This window comes from Leptodactylus fuscus, chromosome 1 (genome assembly GCF_031893055.1).
Source record: "Leptodactylus fuscus isolate aLepFus1 chromosome 1, aLepFus1.hap2, whole genome shotgun sequence".
Lineage (NCBI taxonomy): Eukaryota > Metazoa > Chordata > Amphibia > Anura > Leptodactylidae > Leptodactylus > Leptodactylus fuscus.
Window position 1 is genome coordinate 345,229,621 of NC_134265.1, and position 15,646 is coordinate 345,245,266.

The following is a 15,646-nucleotide window of genomic DNA, read 5'->3' on the forward strand; positions in this document are numbered from 1 at the left end:
TGGCAGCCGATCTGCTATTTGGCTACAGGTGATCCCAGTAATCCCTGGGCAGCAGTAAATCCTATTCTGCGATTGATTCTTCACCCCACACAAGCACGGTCGCCTTAGCCAAGCATGTATGTGTATGCTGGAGTTGGGAGGAATAGCTGTCGGTCGAATGTTCAGCTTCCAGCTATTGGAAGGTGGTCGGGCACTTGTAGAGATGTGGCATCCTATTGCCGAGCCCCGTGACAGCTCACTAAGCCCCGTTCTGCGTCTAGTGCTTGCTTTGCTTCGCCGTGTTGATTTAACCCTTCCCTGTTTGTTGCAGATATCAAAGAGAGATTCACAAATTATGTGCTACTACTGATTGTATGTCTGAGGAACATGGAGCAGTTCTCCTGGAATCCAGGTCAGTACTTGCCACTAATACCTGTGATGTGTGTGTGTATATGTATATATATATATATATATATATATATATATATATATATATATATATATATATATATATATATATATATATATATATTCAGGTGGACTCCTCATAACCAGCTACAAATTCTGCCAGACTCCGCATCTGATTCAGCGACAGAACTTGCCGCATAAGGCCCAGTCTGACTAGCCCCATTGTAGCCCCATTGGCTAACCAGCAAGTAAACCCTGGTGCATCAATGTGAGACATGTATCCAGCAAGCCAAAAATGAAAATATAACTTTTACTTCATTTATAAAAAATATAAAGACACTCTTACATTGTGCGTACAGGATACAAGAGCACAGTCCAAAGCTTACGCGTTTCGGAACTCCTTACTCATGGCTAAGTAAGTCAGATACACAAACTTGTTTAAATAGAGCCATTAACCACACCCCATGTTCAACCCTTGTGAGGGTCAACCAAGGATCACATAACAAGAGGGAAGTTACAAACAACTACAATCTGATAGAACATTTACAAGGTAGTGTCACAACACTATAAGCAACAGAAATACAAGATTCTAAGATATAAGAAATAGAGATGAGCGAGTACTGTTGGGATCAGCCGATCAGAACAGCACGCTCCATAGAAATGAATGGATGCACCTGGTACGTCCTGGTACCTGCTACGTCCATTGATTTCTATGCGAGCGTGCTGTTCGGATTGGCTGATCCCAACAGTACTCGCTCATCTCTAATAAGAAACAAAGGCAAAGGACAAAACCGCACATAGACCAAAGATGTGACCTACAAGATGATTGCATGATATAAATTCCAGGTACACCCATTTAATATTGGGGAATGGTAACACTGAGTAGTCAGTTTTTTCATACATTGCTAGGAGGAACAACAGAGGAACATAATAACATAGAGTTACAACAAAAGATACTCCAGAATTATTTCAATACAAATCGGCCATGTTAGGAGAGGTAACAGGATTTTCTTGTAGTAATAATATTACAATTTATAAGGTCTTGTACAGACACGACCTTGTTAAAGTTCCATTTTTTTACTGAACCTCTCCCTGCTTTGATTTTATGTGAAAGGAAATCCTTGCGTTGCACGTTGCGGTGCAGTTGTGCTCTGGAGGTATTGGTGCTATTGCTCCATACACAGAGGACACTGGATGGGGCGCTGTATGTCGGTGTGTGTATGTGGTCTAGTATAGAGCTGTACAGGACCCCATCTACTACCGCACGGCCCCCATACCTTGTACGATAGTGCACAATACAGTATTATCATCTCTTTTCTTTTTGTCACTCTTCAGATCACCTGTGGGTATTATTTCCCGATGTGTGCATGGTCATTGCCTCTGAGATTGCAGTGGATGTCGTGAAACACGCCTTTATAACCAAATTCAATGACATCACTGCAGATGTAAGTATATAATATATCCTCCTCTCTGTTCGGTCCCTTTCACAGTGGCACCGAACCACTTACGGTCATACAGTATTATACACATTGCAGTTCCCTACCATACAATTAGCTTTTTTTTTTTCATTCTATTGGTAACATGATATAGGGAGTTCAGGGACTTTGCTGCCGTGGTATACACTCTAGCAATCAATCTATGGTTTAAAGATTTTTGTTTCACGCACTGATAAAACAGGTCCCTGCCTGGCTCGGTAGGCTTGGATTTGGTAGCTGGTGCCATAGAATTTCCTATTTGTTGTGACTATCCTTCATGCTGACAGTCTCACAGAGAGGGACATGCCTTGGAGACCACTTCTGATTAGGACATTTAGGGTTACCATATTACACTTCATAGTCCTGTCTATGGGGCCCCTGCTGCTGCCTCAGTTATGGCTTTATATGTGGGTTACTGCTTCTTCCCTGCTTCAGGTTCCTAAAGTAGTATTAGGGTGCTGCTGCCTCCTTCCCGTTCCTATAGTAGTAGTGGTAGTGTTGCTGCCATCTCCTTCCCATTCATATAGTGGTGGTGCTGCTGCCTCCTTCCTGTTCCTATAGTGCTGCTGCCTTCTTCCCCTTCCTATGGTAGTAGTAGTAGTGGTGGTGCCATCTCATTCTCGTTCCCATAGTGGTACTAGTAGTTGTAGTGTTGCTGCCATGTCCTTCCTGTTCCAATAGTGGTGGGGCTGCTGCCTCCTTCCTGTTCCTATAGTAGTAGTGGTAGTGTTGCTGCCATCTCCTTCCCATTCATATAGTGGTGGGGCTGCTGCCTCCTTCCTGTTCCTATAGTAGTAGTGGTAGTGTTGCTGCCATCTCCTTCCCATTCATATAGTGGTGGGGCTGCTGCCTCCTTCCTGTTCCTATAGTAGTAGTGGTAGTGTTGCTGCCATCTCCTTCCCATTCATATAGTGGTGGGGCTGCTGCCTCCTTCCTGTTCCTATAGTAGTAGTGGTAGTGTTGCTGCCATCTCCTTCCCATTCATATAGTGGTGGGGCTGCTGCCTCCTTCCTGTTCCTATAGTAGTAGTGGTAGTGTTGCTGCCATCTCCTTCCCATTCATATAGTGGTGGGGCTGCTGCCTCCTTCCTGTTCCTATAGTAGTAGTGGTAGTGTTGCTGCCATCTCCTTCCCATTCATATAGTGGTGGGGCTGCTGCCTCCTTCCTGTTCCTATAGTAGTAGTGGTAGTGTTGCTGCCATCTCCTTCCCATTCATATAGTGGTGGGGCTGCTGCCTCCTTCCTGTTCCTATAGTAGTAGTGGTAGTGTTGCTGCCATCTCCTACCATTCGTATAGTGGTGGGGCTGCTGCCTCCTTCCTGTTCCTATAGTAGTAGTGGTAGTGTTGCTGCCATCTCCTTCCCATTCATATAGTGGTGGGGCTGCTGCCTCCTTCCTGTTCCTATAGTAGTAGTGGTAGTGTTGCTGCCATCTCCTTCCCATTCATATAGTGGTGGGGCTGCTGCCTCCTTCCTGTTCCTATAGTAGTAGTGGTAGTGTTGCTGCCATCTCCTACCATTCGTATAGTGGAGGTGCAGCTGCCTCCTTCCTGTTCGTATAGTGCTGCTGCTGCCTCCTTCCCCTTCCTATGGTGGTGGTGGTAGTAGTAGTAGTGTTGTTGGTGTTGCCATCTCATTCTCGTTCCCATAGTGGTACTAGTAGTTGTAGTGTTGCTGCCATGTCTTTCCCATTCCTATAGTGGTGCTGCTGCCTCCTACCTATTCCTGTAGTAATGATGGTGGTGTTGCTGTCTCGTTCTTGTTTCTATGGTGGTAGTTTTAGTAGCAGTGGCAGTGTTGCCTCCTTCCCATTCCGATAGTGGTGCTGCCATCTTTAGTTGTCTGGTTTTTTATCTCTTCTGTTTATGTTCCTAGCACGTATCCACAGTGGAGGTCTGACTGCCTGAACTAACACCCATCTCCATTATTAGCAACTGTTTAAAAGAAGCTGCTCCACTGATTCCAGCACAGTTGGAATTTTTTCTCTAGTCCCCACCGTTCCTGAGCAACCAGTACAGTTAGTTTTGGTGCCTGATGTGCTATTTAGTCTCTGTACTGACAGTAGGGCGGTGTCAGGCAGGAGCAGACAAGGGGCGTGGTTCTGAGCTCTGACACTGGCTGCCTCTGATTGGAGCTCTGAAACACACCCCCTGCCTGACCCCGCCCTTCTAATATTACAGAGCTTACATAGCACATCAGGCACCAAAACTAACTCCACTTGTTGCTCAGGAATGGTGGAGACTAGAGAAAAAAATTCCAACTGTGCTGGATTCGGTGGAGTAGCATCTATTAATGGATGCTAAGAGCTACAATTGGTGGAGGTGTTGAAAGGTCCTCTCTAAGCAGCTTGGAACCTAATTTTTTATGTATTACATTATAGCAAACCATCAGGACAGGAGAGAGATTGGTTTTCAGGTCACAAAGGACTGGATACAAGTGTAGCAAACACTCAGCTGTGCACAGTATGAGACAAGGGTACTCTCTTACTGGCAGAGGCCCCAACCTGGTTTGTCTATTGACACCTGAAGTTACTTTCCTTCCACTCCATTATACGTTGTGTATTTACATAACACTATAGAATACAGTATGGACATGTGAAAGGTATGGTGGCATTGTGCACGGGATCAGCAGCCTGACACTTGTAGTACTTGTGTTCGGTGACGCCCCCCGCCCTTATTAGCAGAGGTTTTGTGCCATGGAGTGCGGGACTCTGCTTCATTGTGATATGCCAAGGTACAGCGGAGAGCTGCCAGCTCCCTGCGCTGGGTATCTGTGCCCTAGTTTATGGGGAGTGAATACAGATGTCCTCTTACTACTAAAATCCGTATCACTTATTTATAGAGCGCCAGCCCTGTCCGCTCTTTTATTGCTTATTCCATCATGTCTTAACCATTTTAAGTGCTTTGGATTATGGCGCTGTTCACATCTTGGTATGTGAACACGTTAGGCGTCCGTCAAACATAACCATAGGGCTTTGTGCGCCCCACATTTCCTAAAATCACGTGCTTTTGGCAAACAACAAGCAAAGATGTTCCCATATAATAATCCCGTTACACGGCGATACCTCTATTATGTGTTATCGCTGTTAGGATTTTTTGGGGAAATACCTCTGACGGAAGGAAAAAAAAACCAAAATGGCCGCAGAGCCTTAAGGATGAAAGTGAGGGGGGGTTTATTGTTAGGAAATGATGTCACTTACTGACCAGTGAGGGTCTGTCTGGCAGGATTCCCACAATGAAGAGACCACACTGTACTGTCCTGCCATGTTTAGGCTGGGTTCATATCTGTGCTGGGCAAAACCAAAAATTAAAAAAAAATGTTGTAAATCCCTCCTTTCCCTAGAATACATATAAAAGTAGAAAATGACTGTGAAACACAAACACATTAGGTCTCCCTGTGTCTACTGAATATAGGGGATCTGCAGTGCTCCTGTTCTGTCGGGAAGGGGTTAATAGGAGCACTGCAGATCCCCTATATACAGCCAGGCTGAATTCCAAATGGGGGGAAAAAAAACCCAGTCCTCAAGCTCAGGGAAGGGGCAGACAGACAACCAAAACACCCCCTCCCCTTCCCCAGCAACTACTGCACCCAAAAACTCTGACCATTTTAATTTGTGAAATTTTCCAGTAGCTGCTGCATTTCCCCCCCTCGGCTTATACTCGAATCAATAAGTTTTCCCAGTTTTTTGCAGTAAAATTAGGGGCCTCGGCTTATATTCGGGCCGGCTTATACTCAAGTATATACTGTATATAGGATGGAGTTGCAGGACCTGGCACAGACCCCATGAACGGCAGCAGTCAGACAAACACTGGTCAGTTATCCTGACCAAAGGCTGTAGGGTTTGTAGAGTCAAGTCATTGGGGTCCTGCATTATGGGTTAGTAAAGTAATAGGAGTACTGGACTTAAATAAATGTTTGGTATCGTCACCTGCCGTCAAGGTAAGGAGTACTACATATAGTCATGATGGCACTGTACACAGACCAATGTATCCTATTCCTGTATACTGTGTGCTGATCTGTCTCATTGCCTTCCTGGTAGGTATACAGTGAATACAGAGCCAGCCTTGCCTTTGAGCTTGTGAGCAGCCGTCAAAAAAATGTAAGTTGTGAGAAACCCTTATTATGTAACACAATGAGTATGTAAATGACAATGCAATAGGGTACGTCATCGGTTCATGATCATTGGGGTCTGATGTGACTGAAGGTGACGCTGCATAGTAGCCTTCAAGTCTAGCTGGGGAAGGGGATGCAGTGTTACACCAGCCCTGTGGCCTATTCACTCTCAGGATTGGCGGGGTCCAATAGATTGGGCAGTAAGCCATCATTTTTTGTTTACATAGGGGGAAACCCCTTTTAATAACCTAATGACTAGAGATGAGCGAGTACTGTTCGGATCAGCCGATCCGAACAGCACGCTCCATAGAAATGAATGGATGCACCTGGTACTTCCGCTTTGACGTCGGCCGGCCGCTTAACCCCCCGCGTGCCGGCTACGTCCATTCATTTCTACGCGAACGTGCTGTTCGGATCGGCTGATCCGAACAGTACTCGCTCATCTCTACTAATGACCCCTTTTAATGTTCATCCACATAATATAGAGAGACAGATCTTTGTGACGCAGATGTAGCAGCCGCCGACTAAACGCTTTTCTGGCTGTTGCATAATCTGCACAGTCTGTCCGCCATTCACTTGGACTGAAAATCAGACATATAACACAAACTGAATGTGATGAGCACTTGTTGGCGGCTGCTACACCTGTACAAGACCTGTACATACACCTGTCACACCTAAAGGGTCTTCCCATAACTTTTTGGCTCATACAGTGTGACTCTGTCTCCCCCCCACCGTGACCCAATCTTCATCTTCACGCGTGTCCTTCATTTCTCCCAGGTTATACCATCTGTATCTCACGTCTGTATTATGTTTCAGGCTTACACGGACTACAGCGACTCCGTCTCCCGGCGGATGGGCTTCATCCCTCTCCCGCTTGCTGTGCTTGTAAGTATAACTCTGTGATGTAATGAGATAATGAGACTGGATGGGGCACTGCCATGTTAGTACCACGTATGTAACCGCCTGCAGAAAGGCGTAGTGACGGAGATCAGGAATGGGGCCGCTATAAATGATGGAATCAGAATCCTAATAAAGGTGTCTACTTATTAATATTGATTGTAAGACAAAGAAGTAGGCGCTAAGTGCAGATACATGCAGAATACTGTGTGTGAATCCGAAAGCTTTCGCTCCGTCGCCCATATCCAGTTATAAGTAAGATGAATAGAGAAGCGTGTGCTAATGAATAAAGCCGACCACACGATACATAGCATTACAGTGAAGAGGCCTATATATTGTCTTCAAGGCAATGGTCATCTTCATTATCTGGGAATTTTACTTGTGGTCAGACGATAAAGCTCATGTCATGGATGTCAGGTCATCTCTTCACTGCGGCGTGCAACCCTTGTCGATTATTGATCTAGTGTGGTCACAGTCTGTACTGAGCCATGTATTTTACTATGCTATATGGCGAAATGATTATCCTTCTCCTATAACGATCCAGATAGTGGCGACAACCTTGTAACCCTTTGTGTTCTCCTGACAGCTGATCAGAGTGGTGACCAGTTCAGTTAAAGTACAGGGGGTCCTGGCATACACCTGCGTTGTGCTCTTCTACTTTGGGTAAGTCACGCTTTGTTCAGACAGATCTGTGTTTTCTGTTGTTGTGATCCATGGGCGTAAGGACCCCAGACTGAGTAACTAGCTCTGAATGGAAGTCCTGATCTAAAGGAAGTCTGTCCTCAGAACCCAGCCCTGCAGAAAGATGGCTTAGGGCCACCTGAATCGTACAGTGTGTTCCCCTTGGGAATCGCTGCCTCCGTTGCTGAGATATCAACATTTTTGTCAATATACACAAGGGTGTGGTCATTGCTCCAAAGAGGTAAGAGGCAACGCCTTCATTGCTCCAAAAAGGTAATTTGCATATTGTTACAAATGTCTAAGTCTCTGCAATGGAGGCAGCAATACACGAGGGGAAAACACTGCTTGATTCCGGTGACCCTAATCTATCTATCTGCAGGGCTGAGTTGATATGTTGGGATCTGATGACACTCTCTTTAAATATAATATTTATTTCATAGATAAATTATCAATGTTTCCCATTTACATGCAATTATAGTAAAGAATTAGAGGACATTTACTTTACCTAATATCATACCACCTTGTAATGTAATGTGTGTGTCCATCTAATAAGCTGTAATGATGGACGCACATGCTCAGTGCGCTCCATACGGTTACTGCAGAGCAGCCAATAGAAATAGGAATAGGAGCGGTTCACAGCCTCTGCCGTAACACGGGATAGCTAAGAGAAGTAAGTAGGGATTGTCATTTTTTTTTTTGTTTTAGGTCCCAAAATGTAATCAGAGCCCTCGCCATGCAGCACAGAGGGGGATATACATATACGGAAACTTCTCCTTACATGAAAATTGAATACTAAGGAATCGAAATGTCATACATTCCCCAAAATTTTATTAATAAAAAATACAACTTAGGGCTCGTTCACATCTGCGCCCGGTCTCCGTTCTGCAGGTTTCCGTTTCCTGCACAAAACAGAGGCAGGAGACGGAAACCTGCAGGACTCTTTCATGCCCATTCATTTGAATGGGTTTGAAAGATGTCCGGCCGGGAGCGTTTTATACTCTCCGCCCCCAAACCGTTTTTTTTTAAATTGAACACAGAGTCGGACATGCAGTACTCTGTGTCCGGTTTTAAAAAAACGGTTTCGCAGCGGAGAGCATAAAACGCTCACCGCCGCTCACGGCCAGACCCGGTCTGACAGGTTTCAGTCTTCTGCCGGCAGAAGACGGAAAGCTGAGAACGGAGACCTGAACGCTAGTTTGAACCTAGCGTTACCATGTCAGGACAAGAGTCCTTACACAGCTCTGTACACAGAATTGTATAAGTTACAGGTGTCAGAATATAGCAATACATAGAAGGAGGAGGTCCCTATGCATGTATATAGGATGTCTAAGGTCCTTATGCATGTATATAGGATGTACAAGGTCCTTATGGCATGTATATAGGATGTACAAGGTCCTTATGCATGTATATAGGATGTACAAGGTCCTTATGCATGTATATAGGATGTACAAGGTCCTTATGCATGTATATAGGATGTACAAGGTCCTTATGCATGTATATAGGATGTACAAGGTCCTTATGCATGTATATAGGATGTACAAGGTCCTTATGTGTGTATATAGGATGTACAAGGTCCTTATGCGTGTATATAGGATGTACAAGGTCCTTATGCATGGATATAGGATGTACAAGGTCCTTATGCATGTATATAGGATGTACAAGGTCCTTATGCATGTATATAGGATGTACAAGGTCCTTATGGCATGTATATAGGATGTACAAGGTCCTTATGCATGTATATAGGATGTACAAGGTCCTTATGCATGTATATAGGATGTACAAGGTCCTTATGCATGTATATAGGATGTACAAGGTCCTTATGCATGTATATAGGATGCAGAAGGTCCTTATGGCATGTTTATAGGATGTAGAAGGTCCTTATGCATGTATATAGGATGTACAAGGTCCTTATGGCATGTATATAGGATGTACAAGGTCCTTATGCATGTATATAGGATGTACAAGGTCCTTATGCATGTATATAGGATGGACAAGGTCCTTATGCATGTATATAGGATGTACAAGGTCCTTATGGCATGTATATAGGATGTACAAGGTCCTTATGCATGGATATAGGATGTACAAGGTCCTTATGCATGTATATAGGATGTACAAGGTCCTTATGCATGTATATAGGATGTACAAGGTCCTTATGGCATGTATATAGGATGGACAAGGTCCTTATGGCATGTATATAGGATGGACAAGGTCCTTATGGCATGTATATAGGATGGACAAGGTCCTTATGCATGTATATAGGATGTACAAGGTCCTTATGCAGGTATATAGGATGGACAAGGTCCTTATGCATGTATATAGGATGGACAAGGTCCTTATGCATGTATATAGGATGTACAAGGTCCTTATGGCATGTATATAGGATGGACAAGGTCCTTATGCATGTATATAGGATGGACAAGGTCCTTATGCATGTATATAGGATGTACAAGGTCCTTTTGGCATGTATATAGGATGGACAAGGTCCTTATGCATGTATATAGGATGGACAAGGTCCTTATGCATGTATATAGGATGTACAAGGTCCTTATGCATGTATATAGGATGTACAAGGTCCTTATGTGTGTATATAGGATGTACAAGGTCCTTATGCGTGTATATAGGATGTACAAGGTCCTTATGCATGGATATAGGATGTACAAGGTCCTTATGCATGTATATAGGATGTACAAGGTCCTTATGCATGTATATAGGATGTACAAGGTCCTTATGGCATGTATATAGGATGTACAAGGTCCTTATGCATGTATATAGGATGTACAAGGTCCTTATGCATGTATATAGGATGTACAAGGTCCTTATGCATGTATATAGGATGTACAAGGTCCTTATGCATGTATATAGGATGTAGAAGGTCCTTATGGCATGTTTATAGGATGTAGAAGGTCCTTATGCATGTATATAGGATGTACAAGGTCCTTATGGCATGTATATAGGATGTACAAGGTCCTTATGCATGTATATAGGATGTACAAGGTCCTTATGCATGTATATAGGATGTACAAGGTCCTTATGCATGTATATAGGATGGACAAGGTCCTTATGCATGTATATAGGATGTACAAGGTCCTTATGGCATGTATATAGGATGTACAAGGTCCTTATGCATGGATATAGGATGTACAAGGTCCTTATGCATGTATATAGGATGTACAAGGTCCTTATGCATGTATATAGGATGTACAAGGTCCTTATGCATGTATATAGGATGTAGAAGGTCCTTATGGCATGTTTATAGGATGTAGAAGGTCCTTATGCATGTATATAGGATGTACAAGGTCCTTATGGCATGTATATAGGATGTACAAGGTCCTTATGCATGTATATAGGATGTACAAGGTCCTTATGCATGTATATAGGATGTACAAGGTCCTTATGCATGTATATAGGATGGACAAGGTCCTTATGCATGTATATAGGATGTACAAGGTCCTTATGGCATGTATATAGGATGTACAAGGTCCTTATGCATGGATATAGGATGTACAAGGTCCTTATGCATGTATATAGGATGTACAAGGTCCTTATGCATGTATATAGGATGTACAAGGTCCTTATGGCATGTATATAGGATGTACAAGGTCCTTATGGCATGTATATAGGATGGACAAGGTCCTTATGGCATGTATATAGGATGGACAAGGTCCTTATGGCATGTATATAGGATGGACAAGGTCCTTATGCATGTATATAGGATGTACAAGGTCCTTATGCAGGTATATAGGATGGACAAGGTCCTTATGCATGTATATAGGATGGACAAGGTCCTTATGCATGTATATAGGATGTACAAGGTCCTTATGGCATGTATATAGGATGGACAAGGTCCTTATGCATGTATATAGGATGGACAAGGTCCTTATGCATGTATATAGGATGGACAAGGTCCTTATGGCATGTGCTGGTCCTCCAGACACTTGTACACATGACAACACAATGTTATATGTATTGGTGGTGGTATTCAGAAATATGCCCGCTCTTTTTTTTTTTTTTTTTTTGATGTGTGACTCTTACACCGCTGTAATGTAAGTCCGCAATCGAGGGTTTTCAATTACGGACACATTCAATGCGACCTCTTACACCACCGGATATTTTATCTGTGGTGTGGCTGTGCCGCAATTTATAGAGCATGGCCATGAGTTGCAGCTCTGCACTGACTCGCCCATAGGACTCTATGGGTAAATGTGGCAGGACACGGACGTCTGCGGAGTCTATGTTGCCGATCAGCAACTTGTGAACCGTACATTCAATACGGTCATGTCAGACCAGCCTTGGTGTAACATTATAGCTCCCCCCCTACAGACCCGCCGTATATTCCCCCACATATACACTTCTCGCAGAATTCCCAGTTACCAGTTCTTCTTGCAGAATTACCATTTTAATAGCGGTGTCTGCTTTCTAGTGCGTTGCCCCCGTGTAAGTACTGTTCAGATTTCCACATTACATTTCGCCCTGGACTTGAAGTGTATATGACGGAATAGCAGCTACACATCCATTGTGATATCCCTGAGTGACACTATTGTAGTGCGGCTTTATCTCAGTAATACAGATACAAGGGATCCATCACAATCCATCACTGTAAAGTCTGAGGTGAAGGCCCTATTAGACAGGGAGATGTAACAGACAATTATCGGGAATGAACGATCCACCAAGCTTTCGTGGCCGACAATTGGCCCGTATACTAATACTGAATATCGCCCAATAACAATCGGGGGATCAGCCCATTTCAGTGGGGCAAAATAATTGGTGTCTATGGTAGGCAATGCTGGCTTTAGTGATTGTTCCTCCTGCATGTCCTCAGTTTGCTTAGGCTGGTGCAGAACAAGCGCTGACTGCCATGTCTTATAGCCAGTCAGCGCTTATTCAGAAATATATTTGGGTCCCATAGGACTTTAACACATTCAACCTAAGCTCAGCCAGGCTGAATATGGGCAGGACTGGTGGTCGTCGCTCCCATTCACTTAAAAGAGAGCGATGGAGATTACCTAAGTACAGCACTCTGCTATCTCCAACGCTCCCAATGAAGTGAGTGGGATCACTGGCCGCCAGCAGTCCTGCCCACATTCAGGTCCTGGAGTCTCCACTTCCTGGGACAATCCCTTTAAGGCTACTTTCATATGTACAGATATCTGTCCATTCTGAACAATATCAGTATAAGTTGACGTGTATCTGAATTCTTCTAATTTCCAGAAAACTGATCTGTTTTATGTAAAAGTGTATTTGCCAATCTACCAAGCACTGCGACTATGGAACGTAATCAATATCTGACGGACGGCTAAGATTTTTAATATCCACAAAATGATGTCATCAGCCGATTCTTACCTTGATATCCAACATAGATTTTCCAATATGTTCAATATTGTGAAATTTCCTCAATAATGTGAGGGAAGGCGCAGGAGGAGCTAAGTGAGAGACAGTGAATTGTTAGCTATACCAACAGGAAAGATTTAAATAAAGCTTTGTGATGAGACAAAACTTACTGTTAGCTGCAGCAGCTTTTCTCTCTTCCAGCTGCTCTTCTTAGTCCCTTTCCATCCTCCATAGACTTCTACGGGCTGCAACCTGACTTCACCGAAGACTGATATGAGCAGTGAACTGAGCGCTTTAGCAGGAGAGGAGCTTGGTCAGTGGAGAAGGAGCTCATAAGGGGTACTGTGCCTCCTTAAAGTGATTCTACCACTAAAACACTTTTTTTTCTAGTTACCACGTCGGAATAGCCTTTAAAAAGGCTATTCGTCTCTTACCTGTGGAAGTGCTCTCCGCTGCGCCGTTCGTTCAAAATACCGGTTTGTACCGGTATGCTAATTAGTTCTCTCGCAGCGATGGGGGCGTCTCCATCGCAGGAGCAGCGATGGGGGCGTCCCCATTGCAGCTCGAAAACCGACCGCAGCGCCGCCTCTATGGTCTTCGGTGTCCTCCCCTTCCTTCTTCAGCGTCATGTCGGACGCCTGCGCAGTACGCTCTGTTCGGCGAAGACTTCAAAGAACGTACTGCGCATGCGCAAAATTGCGGCACCCGCACTATGGTTGAGGGCATGCGCAGTACGTTCTTTGAAGTCTTTGCCGAACAGAGCGTACTGCACAGGCGTCCGACATGACGCTGAAGAAGGAAGGGGAGGACACCGAAGACCATAGAAGCGGCACTGCGGACGGTTTTCGAGCTGCAATGGGAACGCCCCCATCGCTGCGAGAGAACGAATTAGCATACCGGTACAAACCGGTATTGTGAACGAACGCCGCGGCGGAGAGCACTTCAAAAGGTAGGAGACAAATAGCCTTTCTAAAGGCTATTCCGACGTGGTAACTAGAAAAAAATGTGTTTTAGTGGTAGAATCCCTTTAAGAGACATTGGCTATAGAGGCTATCATGCAGCATACAGGGACTTATTAGACCAATGAATTCTAGGAATGGAATATCCAAGTAAGTCCTCTTTGGTGGAAACAGGAACTTGCTCTAGCACCACCTTTTGCAAGGTAGCTTCCTCTAGAATCAATGCCTGGTTTTCCTGGAACCTAATGATATAATCTTGGGAGAAAGAAGCATTTCTAAGATATATTGTGTTGCTTCTATTGATTTTCCATATAGCTGAAGGTCCCAGATTTGGGATGTCTCAGATGAGACCTTTATAATACGTCCAATAGAAATGCTATAAGCCCAGAATATAGGAAAACCCAATAAAATCCTTCACTAAAAGAAGGAAAAGTTAGGAACCCGCACTCCAAAAATACAATTATTGCAAACTGAGCGAATGGAGACGTCCCCAGTCCTGCTGTCACCGCCAATTGTGTTCTAAGCGTCTAGGAGGGAAAATAATACTGCGTTTCCGATAGTCATTACGTCTGCCGTCAGATGTGTGTTTGCTTTCTCAGCCAACCCTCGGGCGCATTGTCACTGTAGTAAATTGTCTTCTTTATAGCTGAGATTCCGGTAATGCGTTTAATACATCACTCGTGCTCTGCGGATGCTAAACTGAAGGAGCTGCTGTTTCGGCTTAACACAGCAGGGTTGTCCCGCAGCGCTAGATTTTTCTGTACATATTAAATTAGACGTTATTTAAATCTTTCTATTTTCCAATCCAACCTCACGTCACAAGCTCTGAAGGTTTCACATGTTGTGCAATGGCGAAAAATGCAGCCGGGCGGATTCTGACAAATTGCACTTGGGCAAATGAACACTGGGATACCTGATAAGGGATGGGGCGGCGAATTTTACCTCCTACACCCTGGTGTATGATCAGCATTAGCTACTAGAGATGAGCGAACAGTAAAATGTTCGAGGTTCGATATTCGTATCGAGTAGCCCCTCAATGATCGACTACTCGAATCGAATATCGAACCCTATTATAGTCTATGGGGGGAAAATGCTCGTTTCAGGGGTAGGCAACGTTCGATCAAATTATACTTACCAAGTCCACGAGTGAGGGTCGGGCTGGATCCTCCGAGAAGTCTTCTCCCGACGCAGCGTCCCCGCGGCATCTTCCGGTTCTGAATTCACTCTGCCAGGCATCGAGCCTGGGCAGAGCCGACTGCGCGCATATATGCCGATATGTGTATGTAAAATTTGGGTATTGTTACTTATACGGTTTCCTCTCCTCTTCCAGGCTGATAACACTGAAGGTTCTTAACAGCATTGTACTACTTGGGAAGTCCTGTCAGTATGTCAAAGATGCCAAAATGGAAGAAAAGTTATTTCAGCCTCCACCTACATGTACTCCAGGGAAAACGCCAAAGAAAGCCTCGAGCAAAAACAAATCCAATCAAGGTGAGCGCTACCTCCTCCTCCATGCCATGGGCTGACTAAGACTGTTGAGTCATAAAACACGCCCAGTTTTGGTGCAAAATATTGTTGCAAGTCCAAGAAGACTAACATGATGCATAAATTGTAGGTCACTGTGATACATTTGGTTTATCTTTGGCCCGTTTTATGCGGTCTTATAGAGGTTTCTGCATTAACACAACCATACAACCGTATTTAAATTTGGACACAATGAAAAGGTAGACTTTCTTGCAAATTTAAGTAAATTAAAAATTTTGCCGAGTTTCAAAGATTTTCTCTAAACAGCTTAGTGGTGACATCTT

At 44.1% G+C, this 15,646-nt stretch overlaps 1 protein-coding gene across 1 annotated transcript in view; it reads left to right on the forward strand.

The window, feature by feature from the left end:
• TAPT1 (transmembrane anterior posterior transformation 1) overlaps positions 1–15,646 on the forward strand; it is a 43,544-nt gene that overhangs the window by 22,779 nt on the left and 5,119 nt on the right. Inside the window, exons 8-13 of the mRNA XM_075261638.1 lie at positions 311–391; positions 1,723–1,832; positions 5,900–5,959; positions 6,790–6,858; positions 7,457–7,533; positions 15,169–15,329. Coding sequence (XP_075117739.1) covers positions 311–391; positions 1,723–1,832; positions 5,900–5,959; positions 6,790–6,858; positions 7,457–7,533; positions 15,169–15,329 — 558 coding nt within the window. The remainder of the gene's footprint in view (positions 1–310; positions 392–1,722; positions 1,833–5,899; positions 5,960–6,789; positions 6,859–7,456; positions 7,534–15,168; positions 15,330–15,646) is intronic.